The sequence below is a fragment of the Cotesia typhae genome, unplaced genomic scaffold, assembly GCF_013202065.1.
Source record: "Cotesia typhae breed Kobodo isofemale line unplaced genomic scaffold, CoteBio_Ctyphae contig_56, whole genome shotgun sequence".
Classification (NCBI taxonomy): Eukaryota; Metazoa; Arthropoda; class Insecta; order Hymenoptera; family Braconidae; genus Cotesia; species Cotesia typhae.
Window position 1 is genome coordinate 142,501 of NW_027423760.1, and position 25,800 is coordinate 168,300.

At 29.9% G+C, this 25,800-nt stretch overlaps 3 protein-coding genes across 5 annotated transcripts; 1 reads left to right on the plus strand and 2 right to left on the minus strand.

The window, feature by feature from the left end:
- Window positions 1-2,273: 2,273 nt before the first annotated feature.
- Window positions 2,274-3,078, minus strand: LOC141532111 (uncharacterized). The gene is made up of 2 exons (XM_074250286.1): window positions 2,745-3,078; window positions 2,274-2,659 (listed from the first exon to the last, which is right to left on the minus strand). The coding sequence occupies exons 1-2, from the start codon at window positions 2,947-2,949 to the stop codon at window positions 2,502-2,504; spliced, it is 363 nt and encodes a 120-aa protein (XP_074106387.1). The 5' UTR covers window positions 2,950-3,078; the 3' UTR covers window positions 2,274-2,501.
- On the minus strand, window positions 2,965-3,884 carry LOC141532110 (uncharacterized). The gene is made up of 3 exons (XM_074250285.1): window positions 3,579-3,884; window positions 3,268-3,299; window positions 2,965-3,188 (listed from the first exon to the last, which is right to left on the minus strand). Exons 1-3 carry the CDS (start codon window positions 3,749-3,751, stop codon window positions 2,965-2,967), a joined length of 429 nt encoding a protein of 142 aa, XP_074106386.1. The 5' UTR covers window positions 3,752-3,884.
- Window positions 3,885-21,463: 17,579 nt separating this feature from the next.
- Window positions 21,464-25,725, plus strand: LOC141532063 (uncharacterized). Of its 3 annotated transcripts, none has more exons than XM_074250221.1 (4): window positions 21,464-21,929; window positions 22,041-22,181; window positions 22,265-22,531; window positions 24,972-25,725. In XM_074250221.1, exons 1-3 carry the CDS (start codon window positions 21,679-21,681, stop codon window positions 22,458-22,460), a joined length of 588 nt encoding a protein of 195 aa, XP_074106322.1. In that variant the 5' UTR covers window positions 21,464-21,678; the 3' UTR covers window positions 22,461-22,531; window positions 24,972-25,725. The 3 variants fall into 3 exon arrangements, with proteins under 3 accessions (XP_074106322.1, XP_074106323.1, XP_074106324.1); XM_074250222.1 differs by lacking the exon at window positions 24,972-25,725 and adding an exon at window positions 23,974-24,366; XM_074250223.1 differs by lacking the exon at window positions 24,972-25,725 and having other exon boundaries at window positions 22,041-22,161; window positions 22,265-22,398.
- Window positions 25,726-25,800: the final 75 nt, after the last annotated feature.

Sequence of the window (25,800 nt, forward strand, 5' to 3'; positions counted from 1 at the left end):
AATCAAATTTTTACAATTAATAATAATAATAATAATAATAATAATAAAGGCTTATACAGTTATTTTAAGGTACAATAAATAACTCAATTACACCTTCAACTTTATTGACTTGAATAAAATTGATATTTAAGTATGAAAAAGTACGTCCCAATAAATTTATTTCTTAAATTGGTCGCACAAGAGAACTCTTCATTAGATTATTCAATCGCACAAGAGACCGTTTTTTCAAATTAATCAGTCGTACAGTAGACCGTTTTTGAATCTAATTAATCAGTCGCACAGCAAACCGTTTTTAAATTAAGTAAATCAGTAGCACAGCAGACCGTTTTTTTTTATTAAGCCAGTCGCACAGCAGACCGTTTTTTTATTAAGCCAGTCGCACAGCAGACCGTTTTTTTTTATTTAGCCAGTCGCACAGCAGACCGTTTTTTTTTTTTTTTATTAAGCCAGTCGCACAGCAGACCGTTTTTTTTTTTATTAAGCCAGTCGCACAGCAGACCGTTTTTTTAATTAAGCCAGTCGCACAGCAGACCGTTCTTTTTATTTAGCCAGTCGCACAGCAGACCGTTTTGTTAATATTATTTAAAATAGAAAATTTCTAATTACTTCCCAACTAAACTAAGGACAAAAAAATTCAAGCTTAAAAAAGACAAATTTTTTTAGAAGCCGGAAATTATTTTAGTTCAAACTTTATGTAAGAAATAATTAGAAAATTTCAATTTATGAACGTTGAATAGATATAATTCACCGTTAGTTAATGAAAAAATTTGACAATGAAAACAATAGAAATAATAATATTTTGATAAATAATTATTATTACGTAAATAATAACGATTTATCAATATATATTATCAATTTATATTGTTATAATTCTCAAATTTAACTAAGACACTTACTTAAAGTTTTAAGCTAACGAATACAACGCAAAATTTATAATTAAATTAATGCGTACAATTGTAAACATAACAGTAAACATAACCATAAGAAAGGGTTATAAACCGACATTAGAAAGCAACATTAAGTTTAATTATGAATAAATATTTGTCCAGATAGGTGGCGCACTATAGCCCGAAGTATCATAATTTGGTTGGGTGTGTTTCGAAGATAGAAGTTCTTACTTAATAATTAAGTAAAGACAATGAGCGTGTTCAGTCGAACCAAGTTCACTCAACATTTTACGGGTCGGCGACAATGTGCCCTCTTTGAACTGGGTAATTTCATCTTATCAGTTTTTCATTACCAGACAGGTGAACTAAACCAGTGCCGTATGAAGAAAGTTGATAAAAATAGATGGCCACAAAATTTTCATCAAAAATAAATTGAATTCAATCATGAGCATTTGACTGCCGTCTATTAAATGAATATTTCATAATTATCAGGTGAAATCTGTAAGTTAATTCTTCTTAATACGGCACTGGTTTAGTTCACCCATCTACCGACTAATGTAATGTGATAAAACTACCGCATAAATTTGAACACCAGATCAGAAATAAATACAGTAAAAACAAACTGCGCTTAGTCTTGAGATTTAATCAATTTTTTCAGAAAAAGCGCGTTTTTTGAATGATGTAACTTATTCTGTTGCGGCTTCATCTAACGATGATAGTAAAGTTTCGAATTGAATAGACACTAAAAACGTGTTTTGAGAAGCTCTCACAACGCTCAAAATCGTCAAAATAAATAAATCATCTTAAAATATATGTTGTTAACGATAAAGTGCCACCTAGATGCAGCTACAAATATCCAATTGAAATAATGACTGGAATTGTGTATAAATTTATATTTGACTCAATAAAAATTCAAATTCTCGCGATTTAGATTGTTAACGATACAGTGCCACCTAACTGCAGCTATAAGTATCCAATTGAAATGATGATTGAAATTTCGGATATAAACGTATACTTGACACCATGAGGAACTTAAATTGGATGTGGCTAAAGGCACAGTAAGTGAACGATACGGCACCGAATGTCTACGCAGCGCCACGAAATACCGGGAAATTCATATTTTATTTAAAAAATATCACACGTATAAGGAGCCGATCGTTCATTTGCGGTGCCTGTAGCCACATCGTTAGAAATTTGAATTCCGGGTAAAATAAATTAAGAAACAGAAATTTGATTAATTATATATTATATATTATAATAATAATAATAATAGTAGTAATTATTGTAATAATAATAATAATAATAATAATAATAATGATAATAATAGTAATAATAGTAGTAGTAATAATAGTAATAATTATCATTAATAATAATTATATTTTTTGCTCGACGGGCAGAAAGCGTCAACTTTCGGCCCGCTGCGCTAAACGAAGTTGCCACTTTCTGCCTTTGTCGAGCAAAAAAATAGCATACACTCCTCGGGAAGTAAATAAGAAAGCCTCAGATCACATGTTTGTTGACCTCGGCTTCGCCTCGGCCAACAATTACATGTGATCTGAGACATTTCTTACTTTACTTCCCTCGGTGTGTAATATACTATTATAAATATAATTATTAATAATAATTGTAGTGAATGACGGGACGGTTTCCCCGCCCCCTGGGGTATGGTCTCCCCTGACCGCGCCCTTGGCCCCGCCGATTTGCCCAGCCACGCCCTTTCTTGCCTCCCCCATGCTTCAACTCTCGCTGTTTTCCAGCTGAAAGATGGCGGGCTGTAAAAATTGAAATTAATAATTAATTAATTATTGAAAAATTTATTTTAATAATATTCAATGTGAATTTTTAATAATAACATACGAGTAGCTTGGGGCGGCTGTTGTGGCATTTCCAGCAGCGGTTGCGGCTGTTGCTGCTGTTGATTCTGCTGCTGTTGCTGTTGCGGCCATTGTTGTTGCTGTTGCGGCATTTCCAGCAGCAGAGGCGGCGGCTGTTGTTGTTGCGGCTGTTGTTGCTGATGTTGTTGTTGTTGTTTTTGCGGCTGCTGTTGTTGCTGTTGCGGCATTTCTGGCAGCAGTGGCTACTGTTGTTGTTGCTGCGGCTGTTGTTGTTGTTCTCCAGCTGGTGGTGGCGGCGGTGGTAGCCGAATCAGCTGCATTTCCGGCATCAGTAGCTGCTGATTGACATTATTCATTCGTCCATGAGATGAACGTTGACCGTTCATCTGATGGACCAATGAATAATAGCGATCAGCAGCACGCTGCGCTGCTTCTCTCGCCTCCTCGAGATTTTGGTTAAATTCGTCTGAAAAAAAGAAATTTAATTAGATTAATATTTGTTTTTCATTATTTTACTTTTTTTATTTTTTTTTTTGCTTACTTACCTCTGTCACTAACCATTGTGCTGGATATTAAGCTGAAATAGAAGGAAAATCACACATTATTATTCCATTTATAACGTAAATAAAATTTGAGAAACTCAAAAACTCAATAATTTTATGTAAACATAATAATTAAGAATAAAAACCTAACCGTAATGTAAAGTAATCGAAAACAAACAGGAATAAGTTCCACTATTAAAATTTAATTATTTAATGTATGGAACCAATTTATCAATTTTTTTTATTACTATATTGTTAGTAAAAATATTTAAATTATATTATTAAGATTAATTGCGTAAATAAAAAGTACTTACATGTTACTCGAAATCCGCCAATATATCGAATGACAAGAAATAATAATAATAACAATGGCGTCACTGAGAAAAAAATGTAATAATCTGTTGACCGCGGCACCTGTTGTCATTATTATGTCATTATTAAAAAAATGTGACTGACAGTTAATCATTTCACAATTGAATGACGTCATTATACACTAAATCTTTCGGGGGCTGAGTTTGGTTTTTTAAGTAATAATAATACAGCAAAGAACTCTTTAAGTTAGTAGAAATGAATACATTTTTTAAACTCTTTTTTGTTAAATCATTTGTTCTGCATTTGTTCGTGATAGACCCGGCAAATTTATCGTTTGTTTGTTTTTCGTTCTTCAATAAATAATTTTAAAATTTTAAACTTAGACGTGGCTCTTAATATAATAATATCTGAGGGATTTTTTTTTCAATCTATATTAAATATTCTTTGTTCAATTACGAGAAAACGTTTTTTTGATCGAATTTTCTTTTATAATTTTTTAAATTATTTTTTTACTGTAACTATACACACATATATGATTTTCAAAAAGGTTCTTACTGCGCATGCGCGATATTTTTATTCATTGCGCGGTCTGTTTAAACCTTACTTTATATAACAATAATAGTAATAGTAATAACAATAATAATAATCAATAAAATTATAATAATATTAATAATGATTATTATTATTATTATTATTATTATTATTATTATTATTATTATTATTATTATTATTATTATTATTATTAATATTAATATTAATATTGAATGCCTTAAGCGCGAAGCGCGCAGGTATGCTCTACTCTCGCTTGAAAATCATGATTTCGACTAAAACGAGATTTTCAGAATTTAAACAAAAAAATTATGGAAAAAAATTCATATTGTGATAAATAATAATAACTATAGAACGATAATTATGTTGCGGATTACGATTATTATCAGACAAAACCATATACAATTGCAAGCCTGATTGAGTGTTAGCAGCGCTCGTTATCTCTTCTTCGTCACTTATCGAAAAACCCACAACATTTTTAGACGAATATTTTGTTGCGGCTTTATGCTCCACTGCGTGTTTTTTCTTTTGTTTTAAATAAGAAGAAATGATAATTCATATGATTTTATAAAAATTATTTTATTTATTTATTTTACTCAAGAAGTACACAGTAAAATATTTGGCGTCATTGCGTCAACAAATTTTGTGTTAAATATTTATTTCTTATTTCGTCATTTTGCCAGCAGTCATTTTACCAGCGGTCATTTTGTATCGCTGGGTTTTGGTAAGCAGTTTTTAATTATCTTGATTCAGGCTAGATATAGAGACAATTTGACACTTTGCATAAAGAGTGTTCGGCTAAGAAGTGTTTCTTGGCACCCTATTCACTTTTCATTTGATGCTGGAGTAAATTTAAAATAGGATTAACAAAAATATCCTATATTCCTATATATACTAAAATAAATGGTAGAATGAAGTTAGCTTAGTATCGAAAACATGGACCCTGATTTCTTATTGGTTAGGATTGAAGCGCGCGTGTACGCGCGCAATTTGAATTCCTAGTATAAATTTATTCTCTATTGACGAAATAGCCATCGACATGTTTTTATTATTTTCTTATCTATCAGCAATTAGTAATAAAAACTATCATATTTTATTATTTAGTGTGTACCAGTCATCAATGACTGCAACTGTACAGTAAGACGATATCTAAATATAGAAGTACTGCAACGCTAACTAGTGGATATAAAGAAAGACTTTTATATATAGTGATTTATAAGTCGAGTATTTCATCTACTATCGAAATTTCCGTAAGCTCTCGTGTTATTACTTTTTCTACGGCGGTTGGATTTGGCATCGAAAAAAGTTCAATATCAAAAAATCTGGGTCGCTATAGTTTCTGATAATTAATTTTATATCAATTAAAAATACATTTATCAATATAATAGATTGTAATTAAATTAAAATCGATATATAAGTGAATAAATTATATTGAAAAATCTTTTTCAAGCATAAAAATTTCAATAAAGTAAAAAAAATTTCGTAGCCTAAGAATACCGTTCCCATAGCTGTATACACATACTTGATTCTTCTAGTTTTGAACTGAACTTGGCGCCACATTCTACCAAATCGGTGGATTAAAAATCGATCAGCTATTTACATGAATTGAATTTATTCATGAAAACAATTTATTACAAATCATATAATTAACACAAATAATATAGTTAATTAATGAAATAAATTATTCAATACGCTGAAAACACAAAAAAACAATAACCAAGAATAGTTTTAACAAACAATTCTTGAATAAACTAATATATAAATAAAAATAATCCTAAATAATACAAAATCAAGTGACTTGGAGAGCAATGTCTGGAGTCAGTTCATATTATTACCGCGTTATTTGAATTGAGAATACACGATAAATGATGACAATTAAGTTAACCAACGGCTGAAAAATTTCATAATTTTTTCTACTAAAAAAATTATTACAAAAAAAAATTATATCTAGAAAATTTGAAAACCTACACGTGCTATTTTTTAAAAATATTTTGTAGTACTAATTACATGATTAAAAAAATCAAAAAATTAAAAATGTTGGATAACTCTTGTGTCATCGACATATGATGAATTTTTCGAACAAATGTTACTTACAGTGTTTTATTTTATTTTTAAATAAAAATACAGAAAGTCACATCATATTTTATTATTTATATAATTATTTACTGAAAATGGTGTGGATTTAATTGCTATAAGTTTCGTACTAAATTATTTTTATAAACTTATTTGGATATTTGCATAAAAATTAAATTATGCAACCACTATTTTTCTGGCTAAATATTATAACGGATCAATGAAAGATTAAATATAAAAATTAGAATTACAGTGAAAATAAAAACGAAATTATAATAATTCATGAACGCATAAAAATATAAAATGTACGGCCCTGATTTAAACCAAGGCTCTCCAGTGAATGATTTGATAACGTAGGTAGTGACATCTGAAAGCGACTAAAAATATCACACTGATTCTTAAAACTCACTAAAGTTAGCGACCCAGAGTTTTTTTTTTTAATTTTTAAACTTTTTTTATTACATCATTAGTTCGTCGTTTATTCTTTATTGTTCACGATTCACATTTGTTTGTTCTCCATTTATTTATTTAAAAAAATTTATGAATAATATGCCTTTAAGTTAGCCCCCTTTCGCATTTTTTAATATTTTGGTAGTAATACGGGTCATTAAACCTGTGTTTTTAATTGCTCATGTGTATAGAACATTTTTTCCTACTTCACATTGTTTATTTGTTGTTTAAGTAACATTTTTAATTAGCTGAATATTTGTATTCAAAATATTTGCACTGCACATGCGTCAACTATAGGTTTAGACTTTTAGCACGGTCTTTTGAAAATTATAATGACAGTGATTAGAGTAAGTGTATTATTGTTGTATTTCATTAAAGAAATTACAGGACGAAAAGGCAACGTGTAGTTTTTAATAATTTTATAAAAAGTTTTATTTTAATAAAGTATTAAAAATTTTTGTTATTTGTTATTTCTTTTTTATTTTGATACTAGTTCGTATAATTCATGGAAATGGAACAGATGAGTATAAAAAAATATACATGCATTGATTCAAAGTTGATTCTATATTTTTAAAAAATTCAAAATGAAATAGATATTTATTAGTTATTTATTTATTTACTTAATAATATTGAAATTGGCTGACGTCTAACAATTTTTTTATAATTATTTAAATTAATTGAAAATTGATTCCTAAAAGATTACACTTGTAGATTTTTAATTTTTTACACATAAGATGTGCTTGTCACTATAATTTTCAAAAGACCGCGCTAAAAGTCTATATACGTAAAGTTGACGCATGCGCAGTGCGAATATTTAGAATACATACATTCAGCTAATTACAAATGTTAATTAAACAACAAATAAACAATGTGAAGTAGAAACAAATGTTGAATATATATGAACAATCAAAAATAGAGGTTTAATGACCCAAATTGCGACCAAAATATTAAAAATGCGATAGGGGGCTAACTTAAAAGTACATTATTAATAAATTTTCTTTAAAATGAATAAATGGAGAACTAACAAATGTTGATATTAAACAATAAAGAACAAACGACGAGCTAACGACGTGATAAAAAAATCAAAAATTAATAAAAAAACTCTGGGGTGCTAACTTTAGTGAGCTATCCCGTTGAATCTACAGTTTATGTAGAAAGAATTCCAGTGCACCCTGGCGAGTGTAGATCCAAGCTGCGAAATATCTTTTTTAACTGTAGTTTCCCATCTATCGGAGGATTACTATGCATTCTCGAATTATTTAGTCTGTGGCAGATCACTTTGCCCATCGAAAAAAGTCAGGATCGAAATTTTTGCGTTGCTATAGTTTGTGCTGATTAAATTTAATAATATTAAGCAGATTAATTGTTATAATTGGATATAATCAATTAATATCAGGAAAATAAAGTATGAACTACCGTTATAATACAAATTTAAGGAAAAAAAGGACCGTAGAATTAAAAATAAATTTGCAACCTCTAAAAAACGTGATGCTTACAGTAAACACATTCGGTAGTCTGGCGCTCCGTTTACAACAGAATTTTTGAACGGAACTTGGCGCCAGATTCTACCGAATCTGTAGATAGATAAACAATTAGCAATCGAAGCAAAAAAATTTTTATTCACTTCTAACAATTTTAAACGTTTAAATAAACTATTAGTGACACCAATACTTATTAGTAACTTACTTAACTTAAAATTTAATTAATTTCATTGATGAAAATAAAATAACTGAATAAAAAACAAAAAAAATATTAAACTTTTTATAGAGTATGCTCTAAAGTCCATTTTTTTGAAGAATTAATTCATCTTTTAATGTTATTTCAACATGTAGTGATTATTGTTTATTAACTGTGAATATTTAATTTTTTTATTTTATAATTCGCTTACTTTTTTTACTTAATGTTTTTAAGTCGATTTTAAAGCCTACACGTACGCACGAACTGTTTATTATTTTATTACTTTATAAATAATAATCATAATCGCACTAATTATTACATTTAAATTGTATTTTTTTTAAAAAGTTATTCGTTAATATAACAAGATAAATATCGATCAGTTGTACTTAAATATAACTTTTGTTAACGCTGTCAAAATTATAATAAATTGAAAATAATATTAATAAACTTCATTATTATTAAAAATAGTTATGATTCATAATTTAATTTGAATAAATGTATTAAAAAAACACGTTTAAATTTTTCTAAACATGTTTATATGCCCTGATAGCCAGCGCTTTCTCAGTAAGTGTTGACTCCCAGCAGTTACGGTTAAGTTATACATCAAGTTGGCGGTAATTCTTCACTCAACAACAGTTGTAAGCAAATTGACAGAAATCTACGGCCGCAACTTGAATACAAGTTAACAATCAAACTTGTAGTTAAATTTCCTTTCAACTTTACTACAATTTGAAGGAAATACTTGTACAGCAAGTTTTGACGTCTATTTGCAGAGTAAGTTATAGGTAACTAATAGGTAATCGCTCGCTTTGCCAACTCTTTCCGTCAAGTTTGCTTCAAATTGCGGACGTAGATTGACAGTAAGTTATAGGTAAGGTGGCTATCAGGGTGATATTTCATTTTATAATAGTTTTTGGCCATCTGTATAATAACTGAATGTACTTTTTACAATAAGTTTCATCTGTCGATAACAAAGAAATCGACTTTGAGCTTATGAAATCTGTCCAATCGGAATGTCTTGTCATCAATGTTTCTGGTTAATGAAAACTTAAGCTATCGAACTTTTGGATTATTGAAAATTTGGGTATTTGGTAGTATGGGTAATTGAAATTACTGGTGATCGGAATTTTAGGTAATTGAAAATTTGGGTCATCGGGATTATGAGTAATTGGTAATTCGGGTAATAGGGATCTGGGTAATTGGGATATGTCCTATCGGTTACTTTTCCAATTTAAATCAGTCTAATAAAAGTCGTCCCAATGTAACTAATTAACATATTCAAATTCTGTTTTATCTGACAAGTAGTGTCACCTGCCAGATGCAACCCAAAGCATTATAGTTATTGCGACATAACACATTTGTTAAATCCTAAAATATCATAGGTGTCGTTGTCGATGCATTACGCGGTAATTAATTTAAATTCAAATTACTTAACTCTATTTAAATATAAATATAAAATAAGTCTTTTATCTTGAAATCTCGCAAACCGTTGCAACTCATAAATTTAGTTTAAACGCTCTCTCAAAACATACAATAAACAAAACCATTTACTAAAACTTCTCAGAAACACAAAAAGTACTTGAATAAAATGCACACGTGTTACTTAACAACTAGACCTTTGTGAAAACTCTAAAATAAAAAGGAAAACACGTGTCGAACATTTCTCAAGGGTTTTCCTAGTTAAAATTATTCTAGCTAAATATTCTCAAGAGGTCATAAATTATAAGATATAATAAATACGAAATAGAAAGCATAAAGCCTTAAAACAACCAACACTGAGACCATTTGTTAGATAAATAAACAATACTTTTAGAATATCTTATAATTATTAAATAATATTAATGTTTTAGTTTAACTAAAGAATAGTTTTCATATGGATTAATAAACAAATAATGATAGATTCATATTAATATTAATATGATGTATATAAATATATATAGATATATTTGTATCGACATGGGTTTTTCCTGTGGTTTCCCCATGTCACTGTTCTTAGAGCCTAAAGAAAGGTGAGGAACAGGGCAAATGCGATACAAAAGGCACAAGTCGGACCACAGCCGCAACACTAAAAATATATAAAAAATATTATAATCTCACTTTGTTAATATTTAATAAGCAATAATACATGCAATTATAATACTATAATAATAATAGTAAAATACTGACTAAGAATAATATTATAATAAATAATAAGGGTAGAAATAATTAGTTAAACACCAAAAGTGATAACTATTGTAACTAACAAATATAAGAATCTAAGTATAAGAATAATATAAGATAGCATGACAGCCCTCACACATGTCCGTGTGTGGGTACCTAGCTAGTATACAGTAAACCTACATATAAAAGTTATAACTATTAGTGTGTATTCGAATATATGTTATTGTATGCGTACTGTAAACGTTAGATGAAGACATGTATATGTTAAGTGTATTGGTGTGAACCAGAGAGGGAGGAAGTGAAACTGGAAAACTCGGATCTAAAACCGAGACGCCTTGTAACGACACTTCTCCCTGAGAGCTGTAACCGAGCACTTGCTGTAGCTGAAACCACTGAATAAAATCAAGCTCTCTGATAATTATTATTTATCATTTAAAACAGTCCCCCTAACTAAAGTTTTCCCCTTTTCTTAATTTAATCTAACAAATCCCATTATCAAAAACTGAATTAATAAACAACAATAAATTTAAATTGATCCCGCGTGACTACAACTCACACCTCAGTCCAGAAGAGGCGTTACGAGCAATCTAGTGACCTCGCTGGGCGTAACACATTCTCAAGCGGGGTCTGAGACATTTTGCAGAATTGGATGTGAGATTTCGTATGTTAAGGTTGGCCAAATGGTTCAACAAACATTGTCGTCTTGTGCTAAGTTCACCAAAGTTAGCCCCTCAAAAATTATTTTTTTTTCTATTTTCAATTTTTTTTCTATTAAGTCGTTTGTTCATCGTTTGTTCTTAATTGTTCACTGTTAATAATTGTTTGTTCTCTATTTATTTATTTAAAAATATACCTCTAAATTAGCCCCCCTATTAAAATTTTTAATATTTTTCCGTCAACAATGACTCGTAAATATTTATTTTCGATTGTTCGTACATAAAATACATTTGTTCTCTTTCGAAATTATTCAGTTTTTGTTTAATTAACTATTTTAATTAGTTAAATATATGTATGCAAAATATGTGTACTGCGCATGCGTCAACTATACGCTTAAACTTGTAACGCGGTTTTAATAGTGAAAAAAAAAAACAATTATAAAACCTGAAGAAGCAATTAATTGGTATCCAGTTTAATTAAAAAAATAAATGAAATAATGTACTCACGCATACAGTTTAAACCTAACACATTTTTTCCTTCTCCTACCTACAGTTAATTAACTATTTCAATTAGTTGAATATATGTATGCAAAATATGTGTACTGCGCATGCGTCAACTATATGCTTAAACTTTCAATGCTTAAAGTTTCCACAATAATTAGCCAAAATCAATTATAGTTGAATCAAGTTATTCGAGTAAAGAGAAAAATTTATTGACAAGTAGAAAAATAAAATTAAATATAAACAAAAATTCATTTTTTGCTCAACGGGCAGAAAGCGTCAAATTTCGGCCCGCTGTGCTAAATGAAATTGCCACTTTCTGCCTTCGTCGAGCAAAAAAATAGCATACACTCCTCGGGAAGTAAATAAGAAAGCCTCAGATCACATGTTTGTTGACCTCGGCTTCGCCTCGGCCAACAATTACATGTGATCTGAGACATTTCTTACTTTACTTCCCTCGGTGTGTAATATACTATTTCTATCAAATGTGTTCATAATAATTTTATTACCCGTACTATGCATTTTTGTTTTACATAAAATTTAATTAGTAAAACGGAGTAATTAGTATAAAAGTGATAGCCTCATAGCATCTCGGATCTTGTTGTGTTACTTCTTTGATAAAAGCATCATTGGTAAACTTACTTTGTAAAATATTAAATTTTATGAGGTTTAATAATCAACTCACAAAAATGCTTTTGCTTAGTTAGCTCAAATATAACTCGAATAATTTAACGATCTTATTGATGCCTTAAATAAATAAAATTTATGAATAAAAAAATGATTTTATGTTGAAATTATTAAACATAAAAATAAATTAACCCTCAATGTGTCGATCGAAGATGCTTCAGTCTATTAAAACTGATTATTAGTTCAATACCTTTAAATCATTCAATGAGAATGATAATTTTCATCATTTTAGTAGTGATACTAAATAGTAATTGAAGTATAGATAATAATTCATTTATTTATTTATTTACTAATCAACATATGCCTATTGGCAATATACATAAAAAAAATTGTTAAAATTAAATAACATTAATTAAAGAAATTTAATTAGAATTTAATTAAACAAAAGAAAAAACAAAGAATTCTTCAAAGAATTAATTATTCTAATATATAGAACACTGCGTGTAGTTCAACTTCAGAATTATCAGATACAGCTTCAGGTTTTGTTGACAAATTGTTGTATACCTGCCAATTACCTCCTATTCGTCTGCAATAAGCCAAGTAATGGCCCGTGATAAACGCCACAACGCCTGATATTCTGAAAATAAATAAATTTTGATGTTATTTACAATAATATGCATAAAATACGAAATTAACAAGTATAATAAATATACCTATAACGTAAATTAGTTTTAGATTCCTCACTATTTTCGAGTTGCAAATTTAAATAAATAGGAAGTTCACTTAATTTACATCTTTTTCCTCTGGGTCCGCACTTTTGTCCCTTACATCTAATTCAATAAACAGATATTTTTGAGGAACAGTGACACGAGTTGCAATAGCTTCAAAGCAAAATGGACACCGAACATTGAAAATTTTGTGATAAAATTGTAAAGCTTTTTCAAGAGCTTTAAATCCGTGTCTTGTTATTATTCTGTGGTTAGCACTTATAGCTGGAATAGCTCGCGTGTAAATTTGACACAATCTATTTGAGCATGAAGTAGTTTCAATAACACTCGGTGCAGCTTCATGTAATTTTTTCCAAAAATGGATGACGTTATCATGGCAATTTATGTTAGAGGAGCAATCTTAATTTCTGAACTATCTTCTTCCAATTTTTTTGTATCATAAATAGGATGTAAAATAGCCATACGTTGTTCGTATAGTTTCCGGGTTGCTCCGGTCTTTATGAAGCTTTTTACAAATTCAAATATTAAAAGGTCAGAATTATTTATGAAGTGACGATAATGAGAATAAGTATTATCGATTGCTGCTATGAAGATGATTTGAACTATTGAGTCAAAGGGGCAAGTATTTAATGCTGTCCATTTAATTCCTTTAAATTGAACTGGACCAGTTTTATTACCGTTACGAAGTAAAAAATCTTTTCTTTTTTTGGTATCTTTAGATTTTTCTTCATCTACTAAATTATTCAACAGAGCAACTTCTGGACAATCTTGGAAGTAATGACCGTTTCTTTTCTTTACCATTTTTTTTTCGTCATGTTTTCTATTGCTAAAAATAAAGGTTCATTATCTTGTTTTACTGTAGAAAATTCATGAGTATTTTTTTTTTCATTATCGAGATATTTTGTGGATGACGATAAATTAGAAATACTATCATCTAGAGAATCAGTAGAAGTAATAGTAACAGTTTGAAAATCAGTATTTAACAATCCGTCATCAATAGTTTCGTGATTTTCTACACTAGTGATACTTATATCGAGGCAATAATTTTTGTCTTTATCAAACTTTTGGTTGTAACTAGAATCATTTTGATTCTCAAACGGAACCACGGAATCATTTTGATTGTTTTTATGTTCAAACGATAGTTATTCATCAGAGCTGTTGATAATTTCTTTATTAACAATGCTAGTGTTTATATTTGAGTCTTCATGTTTTTCTTGAATACTTATAGAGCTATAGTTATGATCATCACCAATATTGAATGTAGTAACAGAGTCATTTTGATCAATATTTTTCTCTGCTAAATTCGCATGTTTCACCAAATCAATAGGATTCTCCGACACGGTAGCTGAATCATTATGTTCAACCTGATCCGACCCATTTTCGTAATCTCTTGCCCAATCATAATCTATCGTAGTTTCATTTTTACCTAATCCTTTCCAGTTTTCATACTCATTCTCTTCTTTTGGTTTCTTCTGATACTCCTTGGAAAAATTATCGACTATAAATTTGGTAAGTTTTGATCGGAATATATTAACTCCACCTAAAATATCAGCAATGTGTAATTTTAAAAACTTATTTACTGTCGTAGGTAGTTTTACTTTTTTTCTCAAATTCATTTTCAGGTCTTTAAAGTCTGTTTCAACGTAAGAAGAATTTGGCCGTGACATAGTCTTAGGTGTGCATACATTTGTCCAAAGTGGAAAATCTTTCATCTTATCAACGAGATCAGCATACAGGCCTGGGACATAATGAGTGTTAAGCTTTTTACCAATAAAAATTGTAGTATTAACTTTTTTACAAAGATTTTCAATCCATGTTAAAAGAGCTACTGACCACCCTTTGTCATCAGTAGCTTTTGATGATAATTCTTCAAAAATTACAGTTTTATCAGGATCAACTTCAACAGAATGAATAACAGTGAGATCAGGATTCCGTTTTGCCACTAATTCTTCTAAATATTTTCTAGCTTCAACTGGAGTCACCATCCGGTCACCGATAGCAATGATTGTATCTTCAAACTCTCTGCTACACACTATTAATATAATCATAAATATTTCCTCTAATTTAGATAGTTCTCCACAATCAATCATCAATGCGACACAGTAGAGAAAAAAAGATTTCACGATTTTATGCAGGGCAGTTTGAAAACATTTCCAACTGCTGACTGCATGAAGGAAGTGTGCTGTATCCAATCTAATGAAAGTACGTGGTTGTAAATTAGCACTGGTGGTTACACTTTCAAACATAAAGTTAATATAATCTTTCAAAGATTTACCATTAAATGCAATGGACATTGCATTTAAAAGAGTTCGGGATCCAACAGAGACTGCTTGCTGTGGTAAATTAACTTTTTCTGTCCATTCAGAAAGCCAAAAGGCAATAAACCTTGCACTATGCTTTTCTGATAGCATTTGATAAACCGGAATAGAAGTATGATCAAAATTAATAACAATTTGATACAGGAATATATGACCAGTTTTTTTATCTCGAGAATCTGACAGTTTTTTAACTAATCCACCAGTTGCATCAATACCTATTGATGAGTGTTGTTTATTAATTCGCAAATATTCTGCGTAAGTGTGAAATTGTGTTGGAGTTGCATAGAAGACAAAGAATGGTGTATCACTAATCCATGAAATAGAATTAACATACGATGGATCCTGATTCATCTTGCGTATAGCTAATATTAAATCTCTTCGATCATCAGAATGAATACCAAGTTCTTCATCTGTCGCTTCTTTTTTAGCTTGGTGAAGTGTGCTGAAGTTGTATAAAAAAGGCGATCCAGTATTTCCAGGTTTCAAAATGTTTTTAGCTTCTTCCTTCCTCCAACCTAGAACACCAGAACGTAGTAATTTTTGCTGAACTTCTTTACGTTTTTTACCATTAAGAGGACGTTTCATATCAGCATGCTTGGAATAACGTGTATCCCTACACTTCATGGTAATAATAACAGGCCCGTCATCTAAAGGAGGATCGTTAATAATTCCACGTACGGAATTAAGACAAGAGCGATCTTTACATCGTCCACTCATGATTGCATAGTTAGTACTTCCATTAATTTTACCACGTTTAAATACAAAAGCACATTTGAGACGGTATTGTTCCCAAAAGGCGAATGAAACAATATTTGTCCACACACCAGGTTCAAAACCATAGTACTTGCGACCTTTATAAATAAATGGTTTGTCATGTTTCATTAGATTTCATTGCTCTCGTGTAATTGTAACATGAAAATCTTCACACTTATCATCGTTGTCACTCACAGCAGATTCAAGTTCACCATTTTTTTCATTATTATTATCATCACTGTCATTGTCATTTAAATCATTTGTAGTATTGGAATTATCAGAACTAGCAGTTGAAACATTTAAATTAGAGGAAATTTTTTCGTTATTCTGGATAAAAATTCCACATTTTTCTCGAGCAAGTGTTAAAATTTTCCTTCTATTTTGTCGTACATTAATCCTTACAGCTGGGACTTTCCACATTCCTTTTAATTCATCAGATATATCTTGGCATACTCTCGAGCTATGTTCTGGCAATTTATCAGTATTAAAGTATGTTATATACTTTATTAACGCATTAACTGCCAAATCAACAGGTACTACTGATATTGCTGGCATTATATTAATATATTTCACACAATATTCTGGAAACAATAAAAATATTCATTAGCATCTAAATAATTAATATTTTCAAAGTGGTTACAATTACTTACTTAACAAACTACATGCATTAAATTTAGTTAAGCACACCTTTTTTTTTTAAATTAAGTGTTGAAAATAAAGTAATTATTTTTAATTTTAATAACTAATACAACTTTATCGATACAGGCAATTAAATTATTTCTTTGTTGTCAAGTACTGTAAACTGAATGACGAAAATTTATAAAAAGGGGTGTTAATAAGACAATAGTCGTTTGTCATTTGTCTATGAATATAAACAACGAAATAAAGCAAAAATATTTATGGACGAACACAGCCATGGATATTTTTTAAAATATAGACGTTTACTTATTTATTTATATAGATAGATATATGAGTAAAATTGAAAATAAATGCAATAAATTTATTTTATTAATAAAAAAAGAAGTATTTTCAGTTTCTCATAGATGGCGTATGGTTAGAAAATTCTTTCCTACCTAGAAAGTTAAGTTATATATGTTATAGTACAAATTAAATATTGATTTGATTTACTCTCTGAGTAGTATCTGTCTACCAGCAAATGCACTTTATTTGCTGTTGATGTTTTGACATTCTCAACTATGAGCGATTATATGTTTATCGAAATATTTTTGTGATGAAAATATTATTCGAAAAAAAAAATTCTTTACAAAACATGCATTAATTCTTTCAATAGTTTAATTTTCAATTTTCTCCAATTCTGACCAGTAAATTTTTTGAAACGAAACTTTCTCTTTTTACTGGAAAACTGAATAAGTCTTATCAAATCTTTAATAACCCTTTAGGAAAGTCCCAACTTGCAGGGGTAATTTGACTTTTTAAGAGATTTTTCAGAGAATTATTTCCACAAGGATTCCTACAAGAAGTTTTAATAACTCTGAATGACTTTTCTGGCAGAGTCCGAAATCTTGGTAAAAACCGGACTTTCTAAGTCGAATAAAGAGTTTTTCTGATTTAATAAGACTTTTTCGGACTTTTTAAGAAAACAAAAAACTTTATGAACTATTATTCGTACTTATTAAAATTTTTTTACAGTTATTTCAGAGAAATTTTTCCTTAAGGGGATACAGAGTATTTTCTGAGTATAATATTATCTATTGGAATAAGAAGATGAAAATGTAAATATATAAATAAATAAATAAATATATATATATATATATATATATATATATATATATATATATATATATATATATATATAATATTTATAAAGTTAATAGAGATGTCTATATAATATCTTTATAATTTTATAACATGAGAATTAAGCAAACAATTTCATTTTAAACATTACACCTTTTACATCGAATAGTAATTATTTGATTCTAAATCTAGTAAATCTACTAAGTCAACTTACTCAGTTACTTATTATTATCAGTTATCACTTAGAAAGTTATTGATTGACAACAATTTCTTACTTATCCTGTTTATTTTATTATAACCAATATTAATTATGTTAATATGGACCACTTGTATACTCTGATGTTAATGAGTACTTAAAAAATTATTATTTGAATTATTTATGTTAATAAATTTAATAAATTCAATAAATATCATATCTAAAGAATGAATAATATTTATTATTTAGTTGCTAGGATACTTTATCAATTTAAATAGATTTGACACCCACTCTACCCTGATTAAAAATATTGATTGAAAAGTATTGGGAATCAGTCACCCTATGTGAACTGTATATCTATATATACATGAAAAAGAATTGAAATTATTTAAAAGTATTCTAATTTCATCATTTTCAATCCTTTTCAATCAATATTTTTAACCAGGGTACCCTCAAACATCTTCAAAAAATCTTCTTTAGTCATTTCCAGACGCTCAAATGGTTGCTTTTTCCTTTAGAATGTCCTTGTACAAAGATTCAAGAAAAGAGAAGTTCAGGGTTGAAATTTTCTTATCTCCAAGATCCAGAGACAACCTCCGTAGACACTTTCCATTGCTCCGCTCAGTATGTGAGCACTGGAGTACCAAAAGACTTGTCGACTATCTGGGCTAGCTGTCAAATTTGAGTAATTCCAACTTGCAGTCACGTTCTAAAGGTCTGTCAAAATCGCACAGTTTATTGTCAATCTTAGTAATCATCGTATTGTCAGCAAGTTCTTGATTTATTCCCTTAGCTATGTTATACGAGCTAGTACGCAAAGATTGTGCAGTAACTTGTTTACCATCAGGAAAGGTGACAGTTATATCTTGAACCGGCTTAAATGCTAACTTTACTTCATTCTTAGCTATTAATTCATCTCACAGGAATACGATCCTGAATATTTGAAAGCCATGGATTAACCTGTGAAAGATTGTTTTTCTCAGCAGTTTTTTCCTTTTTAGCTTTCATCTTAGCCTTTTCACTCTTGTATATATCAAGATTTTCCATTCCTATTACTCAGTCATCATTAATATTTTAGCTCCTGGTTTTTTGTAAATTTAATTAAAAAAACTTTCATCAGACAATTACTACTCACGATTTTCAAGATCTATTCAAGTTTACTATATATGTAGACTAATTTTTTTATGATTTTAATTTTTGTCATAATTTTAATTCAAATTTTTGTGTTTCAATAAATGTAATCGGATACGCGCTAGAATGAATATTTCAAAAAAATAACCAAGTTTTTAGAGCCAGGATTACGTGTAAGAAACACTCTGAAATCACGTTGAGCTATAACTTAATCAAATTGTTTTAAGACATAAAACAGTATTTCAAGAATAATTGAAAGATTGACTGTTTTTGTTTTCGATTTTTTTTTTGAATATCTTGATATTTTGTTTGAAACTATGTATAAATTTTTAACAAACTTAAGATTCTAAAATAAAGTTCAAGACTTTCTTCGACAATCAGAGGTAATTGTATGTCAGGTATCAACACACCTACCAATTGATAAAACAATTCATTGTACAATTTAGGCTTCAGAGTATAATCAGATTTGAGAATATTAACAGTATTTTCATCAATTGGTCTCTTGTAATCCCTTGCCCCAATTACTTCAGGCCCTGAATAAAAAAAATTAGGAAAACGGTTGACCCTGACGGCCATTCCTGCAACTTCCCGCTACTTTCGTAATTAAGCGCTCGATATTGCACTTATTATATTTTTGAGCTCTTCCAGCTCAAAAATCTAATTTTTGTGTAGTTTTGAGCTCTCCGAGCTCAAAAGTTTGATAGGAGTTTATTAAATCAATATTTTTGGAATTTTCAAATCGTGATAACTTTTGAATGGATCAACCGATTTCCACGCGGTTGGCAGCATTCGACGCAGTTTCATCATCCTCATAAGTTATTTTCAGGTTTTAATTGATCGAACCGAAAATTTCAGAGTAACCCCGAAAAAACACTTTTTTCGGTTTTCTTTCGTTCACGATAACTCACGAACGAATCAACCGATTTTGACCGGACTGGAGGCAATCGACGTGGTTTTTTGATGTTAAGAGCTGATTAGTTTTTGGAATTTATCGGTAGAGCCGTTTAAAAGTTATTCCAAAAAATTTTTTTTTGTAGTTTTTTTACAATTTCTCAAAGTCTACTGGTCCGAATCGGTTCAAATTTTCAGGAAATCTAAGTTTGGTTAAGCCCTTTCAAATGGCACCAACCGCGATGAAATCGGTCAAGCCGTTCAAAAGTTATAAAAGGGTTACACACACACACACACACACACACACGCGCGCGCGCGCGCGCGCGGACATACACGGACATACACGGACATACAGGCATACGGACATCATAGCGGGAATAGTCAGGGAAGCTTCCTAGGACCTCAAAACGTCAAGATCTGATGAGAACTCGATTTTCAAAAAACGGGGTGAAACCAATAACTTCCCGATTTTTGAAAATTTTCAATTTTCTTAGCGGGAAGTTAAAAAGTATTGAGACAAAGGAAAAATTATTGAAAAGTAATGGATTGACTAGAAAACCAATACTTTTTTCTTTGTCTTAATAATTTTTTTTAATCAGGGGGAAGATAATACAAACAATTTGATTTTCCTGGAGCTATATGACGACTTTTTTGTTTTCTTATACGATGTCGATTCCACTCATGACGAATCATTTTCAATTCAGTTCTAATTAAATGCCCAAAACAGAAGCGTATACATTCAGCATGTAATATTGATGAATCATTGTAAGACCTCTCTCGCGTAAATCTTTAAATAAATTGATCCAAAAATCCAAACTTTACGACGTTTAAGTTGAGACCAATAACTTTCTATACGCTGATTAGACGTACTTTTGCCTTTAATAAAACTTTTCCAACCAGCTAAATTATCATCATGATGAAAATGTAGACTTTGCTGAAGAGCTTCAACAATACAGTTTTCTGTACCACAATCCGATCGAATTAAAGTTGGAAGTAACTTTAATTTTTGTACCGCTTTTAAAAAAGAATGTGTAATTATTTCCGGTTTATTATTTGATGTAGCGACATCCGACCATATAATTTTTCTAGAAAATCCATCAAAACATCCGTGAATAATAGCGGATCTTCAACAATATATTCACGCTTCTGTCCAAGTTTTTTAAGAATTCGAATTAAATGTCGACGAAATATTGAAATGTTGTGATATTTACATAAAAAATTTACTATTTCATTGTATGTAAACCCTTCGTTAAAATACTTCCTTATCAATAAATCACGTGCCATCTCTTCCAAGTTTGTTGACAATTAATGCTGAAAATTAAATAAATATAATATAATAATACAATAAATACTTAATACAATAAATACTTAAAAAACATATTATTCATAAATACAAACACATGAAAATGACAACAATAAATAGATACCTAATGTTTGATGATCTCATGATTATTTAAATTATTTATTCATTTATTTAATCAAATAATAATGCATTATTTTATGGGTGCATTCGCGTTGGACGCTTACGCGCTGTGAGTACTCACGCTTATAAGCACAAATTTTTAGTGTTCGAGTTGGCCTATAAGCGCTTAGAAACAATAACTAAATTTCGTTCGTTTTGGATATTGTGAGCGTCAATGAACATCAACATGGCGAATGTGGTAACTGTTTATCAAATAATAAATAATTTATTAGAAATTATCGATGATGAGTCTGATGATAGTGATGAGTTTGATATGATTGAAGATAGTGATAATGATATAGAATGGGAGTATTGCAATACTCATTTGAATTTATCTTTCAAAAAAGAACCTATACCAAGAATTAAAAATTTTGTTGAAGAGGTTATACCAGCATTTTCTGATACAGAATTCAAATCTCATTTTAGGTAAATATTTATTACAATTTGAGGATTTAGTTAACAACAAATTATCTTAACCCTTTAGTTTAATTTTGAATTGTATTAATTACACGTAAATAAATTTTTTAATAACTTTAGGGTGTCTCGATCAACATTTGATTTTGTTCGTGAAAAAATTGAACCATCGTTAATGAGAAAAATCCCAGGATCTAAAATGATATCACTGGACAAACAATTATTCATCGCTTTATGGAAAATGGTAACTCCAGATTCGTATCGGTATAATAGAAAAATATTACTCATATTTTGAATAACTTCAATTATTATAAATTAAATATTAACTTAATATATTGTTTTTAAAGCTCGGTTTGCCAAAAGTTTGGCGTTAGTTTTGCAGTAGCGTGGTGGAGTGTACGAAGGGTCACATCAGCTCTAGTCGAAATAGCTTCGAATTTTATTACCTGGCCTGAAAATGAAAAGTTTGCTGAAATTTCTAATGAGTTTGAAGCTACGAGCGGCTTTCCCAATGTTATCGGTGCAATTGATGAACACATATAAATATACCCGCACCTCGGAAACATCCGGAATGTTATGTCAACAGAAAAGGACATCATTCAATTCAATTACAAGTAAGTAAGCTGTCGCGTGAATTCCCTTGTGGAAATAATTCTCTGAAAAAACTCTTGAAAAGTCTTTATAACTCTGAATAAGACTTTTCGAAAGTCTTCACATCCCTAACTAAGTAAAGGAAAGACTTAATAAGTCTTCAAAACTCTGCAATACTCTTCAAAAGTCAAATATTCCCTGCAATTTCGGAATTTCTCAAAGAGTTATTAAGACTTGATAAGACTTGTTCAGTTTTACAGGAAAAGAAGAAAATATTTCTTTTCAAAAAAATTACTTATCAGAATTAAATAAAACTATAAAAAAGAATTAATGCATGTTTTAAAAAAAGTTTTTTTAAATAATATTTTCATCACGAAAATACTTTGATGGGCATCGAATCACTCATAGTTGAGCAAGTTAAAACATCAACAGCAAATGAAGTGCACTTGATGTTGGAAACAGATACTACCCTGATTAAAAATATTGATTGAAAAGTATTGGGAATCAGCCACCCTATGTGAACTGTATATCTATATATACATGAAAAAGAATTGAAATTATTCAAAAGTATTCTAATTTCATCATTTTCAATCCTTTTCAATCAATATTTTTAACCAGGGTACTCAAAGAGTAAATCCAATCGGTATTTAATTTGGACTATCAAATATTAAAGTCAACTTTCTAGGTAGGAAAGAATTTTCTATCCACACGCTATCTGCTGGAATTAATTGATACCTAACATATTTTAGTTTACGAATTTACAGTTAGAATCTTTGAGTGTTCTTAGTTTCTAATAGGTGGCATGTGGTTAGAAAATTCTTTCCTACCTAGAAAGTTGACTTTAATATTTGATAGTCCAAATTAAATACCGATTGGATTTACTCTTTGAGTAATATCTGTTTCCAACAGCAAGTGCACTTCATTTGCTGTTGATGTTTTAACTTGCTCAACTATGAGTGATTCGATGCCCATCAAAGTATTTTCGTGATGAAAATATTATTTAAAAAAACTTTTTTTAAAACATGCATTAATTCTTTTTTATAGTTTTATTTAATTCTGATAAGTAATTTTTTTGAAAAGAAATATTTTCTTCTTTTCCTGTAAAACTGAACAAGTCTTATCAAGTCTTAATAACTCTTTGAGAAATTCCGAAATTGCAGGGAAAATTTGACTTTTGAAGAGTATTGCAGAGTTTTGAAGACTTCCCGGGAAAAAATGATCAGACCTGATCAGACATGAACAGGCATGAGTCTTCAGCCCTGATCAGACATGAAAAATGACCATGCCTGATCAGGCATGAATTGACCTGATCAGGCCTGATCAGACATGGTCAGGTCTGAAAACCCATTACTATTTTTAATTAATTATTTTGCTTAATTTTATGGTTGTAGTACTTGATAGAGTCGTACGCAATTCTCTATAATAAAATAAAATAAAAAAAAAAATAATTACATATTATTGTAAGGATGTAACACCAGCGGTCAACCATCCAACTACCAACCATGCTCAATGCTGTTTAACTCTGGTGTTATCCGTTTGCCTTGAATTTCCCGCCTGCTGTGCTGCTATATTAGATGTAACAATTCTATGAAGTACATAGAGTATCGAATAAGTTTATGATAAATATAATGTTAAAATTGGTTTTATAATATATTTTGATAGTCCTAATTTATTTATGTAACCGAATCTCATTATAATATCACATTTATTTAAATAATATAATAAGTAATGATTTTCATATTAGGCAGGAGCAGAGCAGACCATAACATCCCATAGAAAATGTAATAAATTTTTTATTTCAAAATTATTTAAATAAACGTAATGTTAAAAATAATTTTGCACTTTTTGTGATGACCAAAAATTTTTTTCGTCAAAGAAAAATTTTTATCATATCTCTGACTATAGTCAGAGAGGAACAGTCATAAACAGGCATGGTCAGACATGAATAGACATGAACAGGTATGAACAGGCCTGAGCGTATTTAACACTTCAGACATGAACAGGCATGGACAGGTCTGATCAGGCATGGAGAGGTCTGATCAGGCATGGACAGGCCTGAACGTATTTAACACTTTAGACATGAACAGACATGAGCAGGCATGGATAGGTCTGGTCAGGCATGGACAGGCCTGATCAGGCCTGAGCGTATTTAGTACTCCAGATATGAGCAGGCATGAACAGAACTGATCAGGCATGATCATGTATAACTTCAGGCCTGGTCATACATGAACAGGCATGATCAGGTCTAATTTCAGGCCTGATCATACATGAACAGGCATGGTCAGGTCTGATCATTTTTTCCCGGGTTATTAAGTCTTTCCTTCACTTAGTTAGGGATGTGAAGAATTTCGAAAAGTCTTATTCAGAGTTATGAAGACTTGTCAAGAGATTTTTCAGAGAATTATTTCCACAAGGGTTAACAATGTTTGAATATATTCATTTTGACTGTTTGTTCAAAAATAGGCTATTTGTGATGCTCAATGTAAATTTATCCATTGTTATGCCGGGAATGTTGGTTCTGTACATGACACACGAGTATTACGTCCGTTAGAAGTGAATGATTACCTCAACGATGAACAGAAATTTCCGAACGATTGTCATTTAGTCGGAGATGCAGCTTACCCTCTTCACAAACATTTACTCACTCCATATCGAGATAATGGGCACTTATCAGCGAGACAAAAAAATTATAATTTTTGTCATTCATCAGCACGCATAGCAATTGAACGTGCATTTGGATTACTAAAAAAAAGATTTCGCAGTTTATTGACAGTTCTCGACATGAATCGAACTGATTTAATTCCTGAGTTCATAATCGCTTGTTGTGTCATGCATAATATATGCTTGTTAAAAATCGATGAATTTCCCGTGGAGGAAGTAATAGAAGAAAATGGAAATATAAATGAAATGAATAATAATAGAATTTTACCTGCTGATGGTGTTGATAAACGGAATCGCATATGTCAGCAATTAATTATAAGAAATGTGTAATGAAAGAAACTATAATAGTCATTTCAATAACTAAAAATTACAAGTAATTATGAGAAATGAGTATGAACAAACTATATATTTTTAGATTTACATCACTATATACACAAGAAAATTGTAAATTTTTTTATAGGTTACGATCCATTTTTTAAATCAAATAATATTGTATATTTAATTAACAATTGTACATAAGTGTTCAAGTGAATTTATTATTGGATGAGATGAAATGAAATAAAACAAATTTTTCTTAGTTTATAATGTTTAATAGCATAAAATTTATTTTAACTTATTTTAATTTTATTCA

Bases quoted from the DNA above. Each gene is read 5' to 3' on its own strand.
- LOC141532111 (XM_074250286.1), bottom strand. From the start codon at position 2,949: ATGCCGCAACAGCAACAACAGCAGCCGCAAAAACAACAACAACAACAT. The intron at 2,660-2,744 runs GTATGTTATTAT...CAATTTTTACAG, and splicing joins ACAGCCGCCCCAAGCTACTC to CCCGCCATCTTTCAGCTGGA.
- LOC141532063 (XM_074250221.1), top strand. From the start codon at position 21,679: ATGAACATCAACATGGCGAATGTGGTAACTGTTTATCAAATAATAAAT. The intron at 21,930-22,040 runs GTAAATATTTAT...TAATAACTTTAG, and splicing joins GAATTCAAATCTCATTTTAG to GGTGTCTCGATCAACATTTG. The intron at 22,182-22,264 runs GTATAATAGAAA...TTGTTTTTAAAG, and splicing joins GTAACTCCAGATTCGTATCG to CTCGGTTTGCCAAAAGTTTG.
- LOC141532110 (XM_074250285.1), bottom strand. From the start codon at position 3,751: ATGACGTCATTCAATTGTGAAATGATTAACTGTCAGTCACATTTTTTT. The intron at 3,300-3,578 runs GTAAGTACTTTT...CTTCTATTTCAG, and splicing joins TGGCGGATTTCGAGTAACAT to CTTAATATCCAGCACAATGG. The intron at 3,189-3,267 runs GTAAGTAAGCAA...TCTTTTTTTCAG, and splicing joins CACAATGGTTAGTGACAGAG to ACGAATTTAACCAAAATCTC.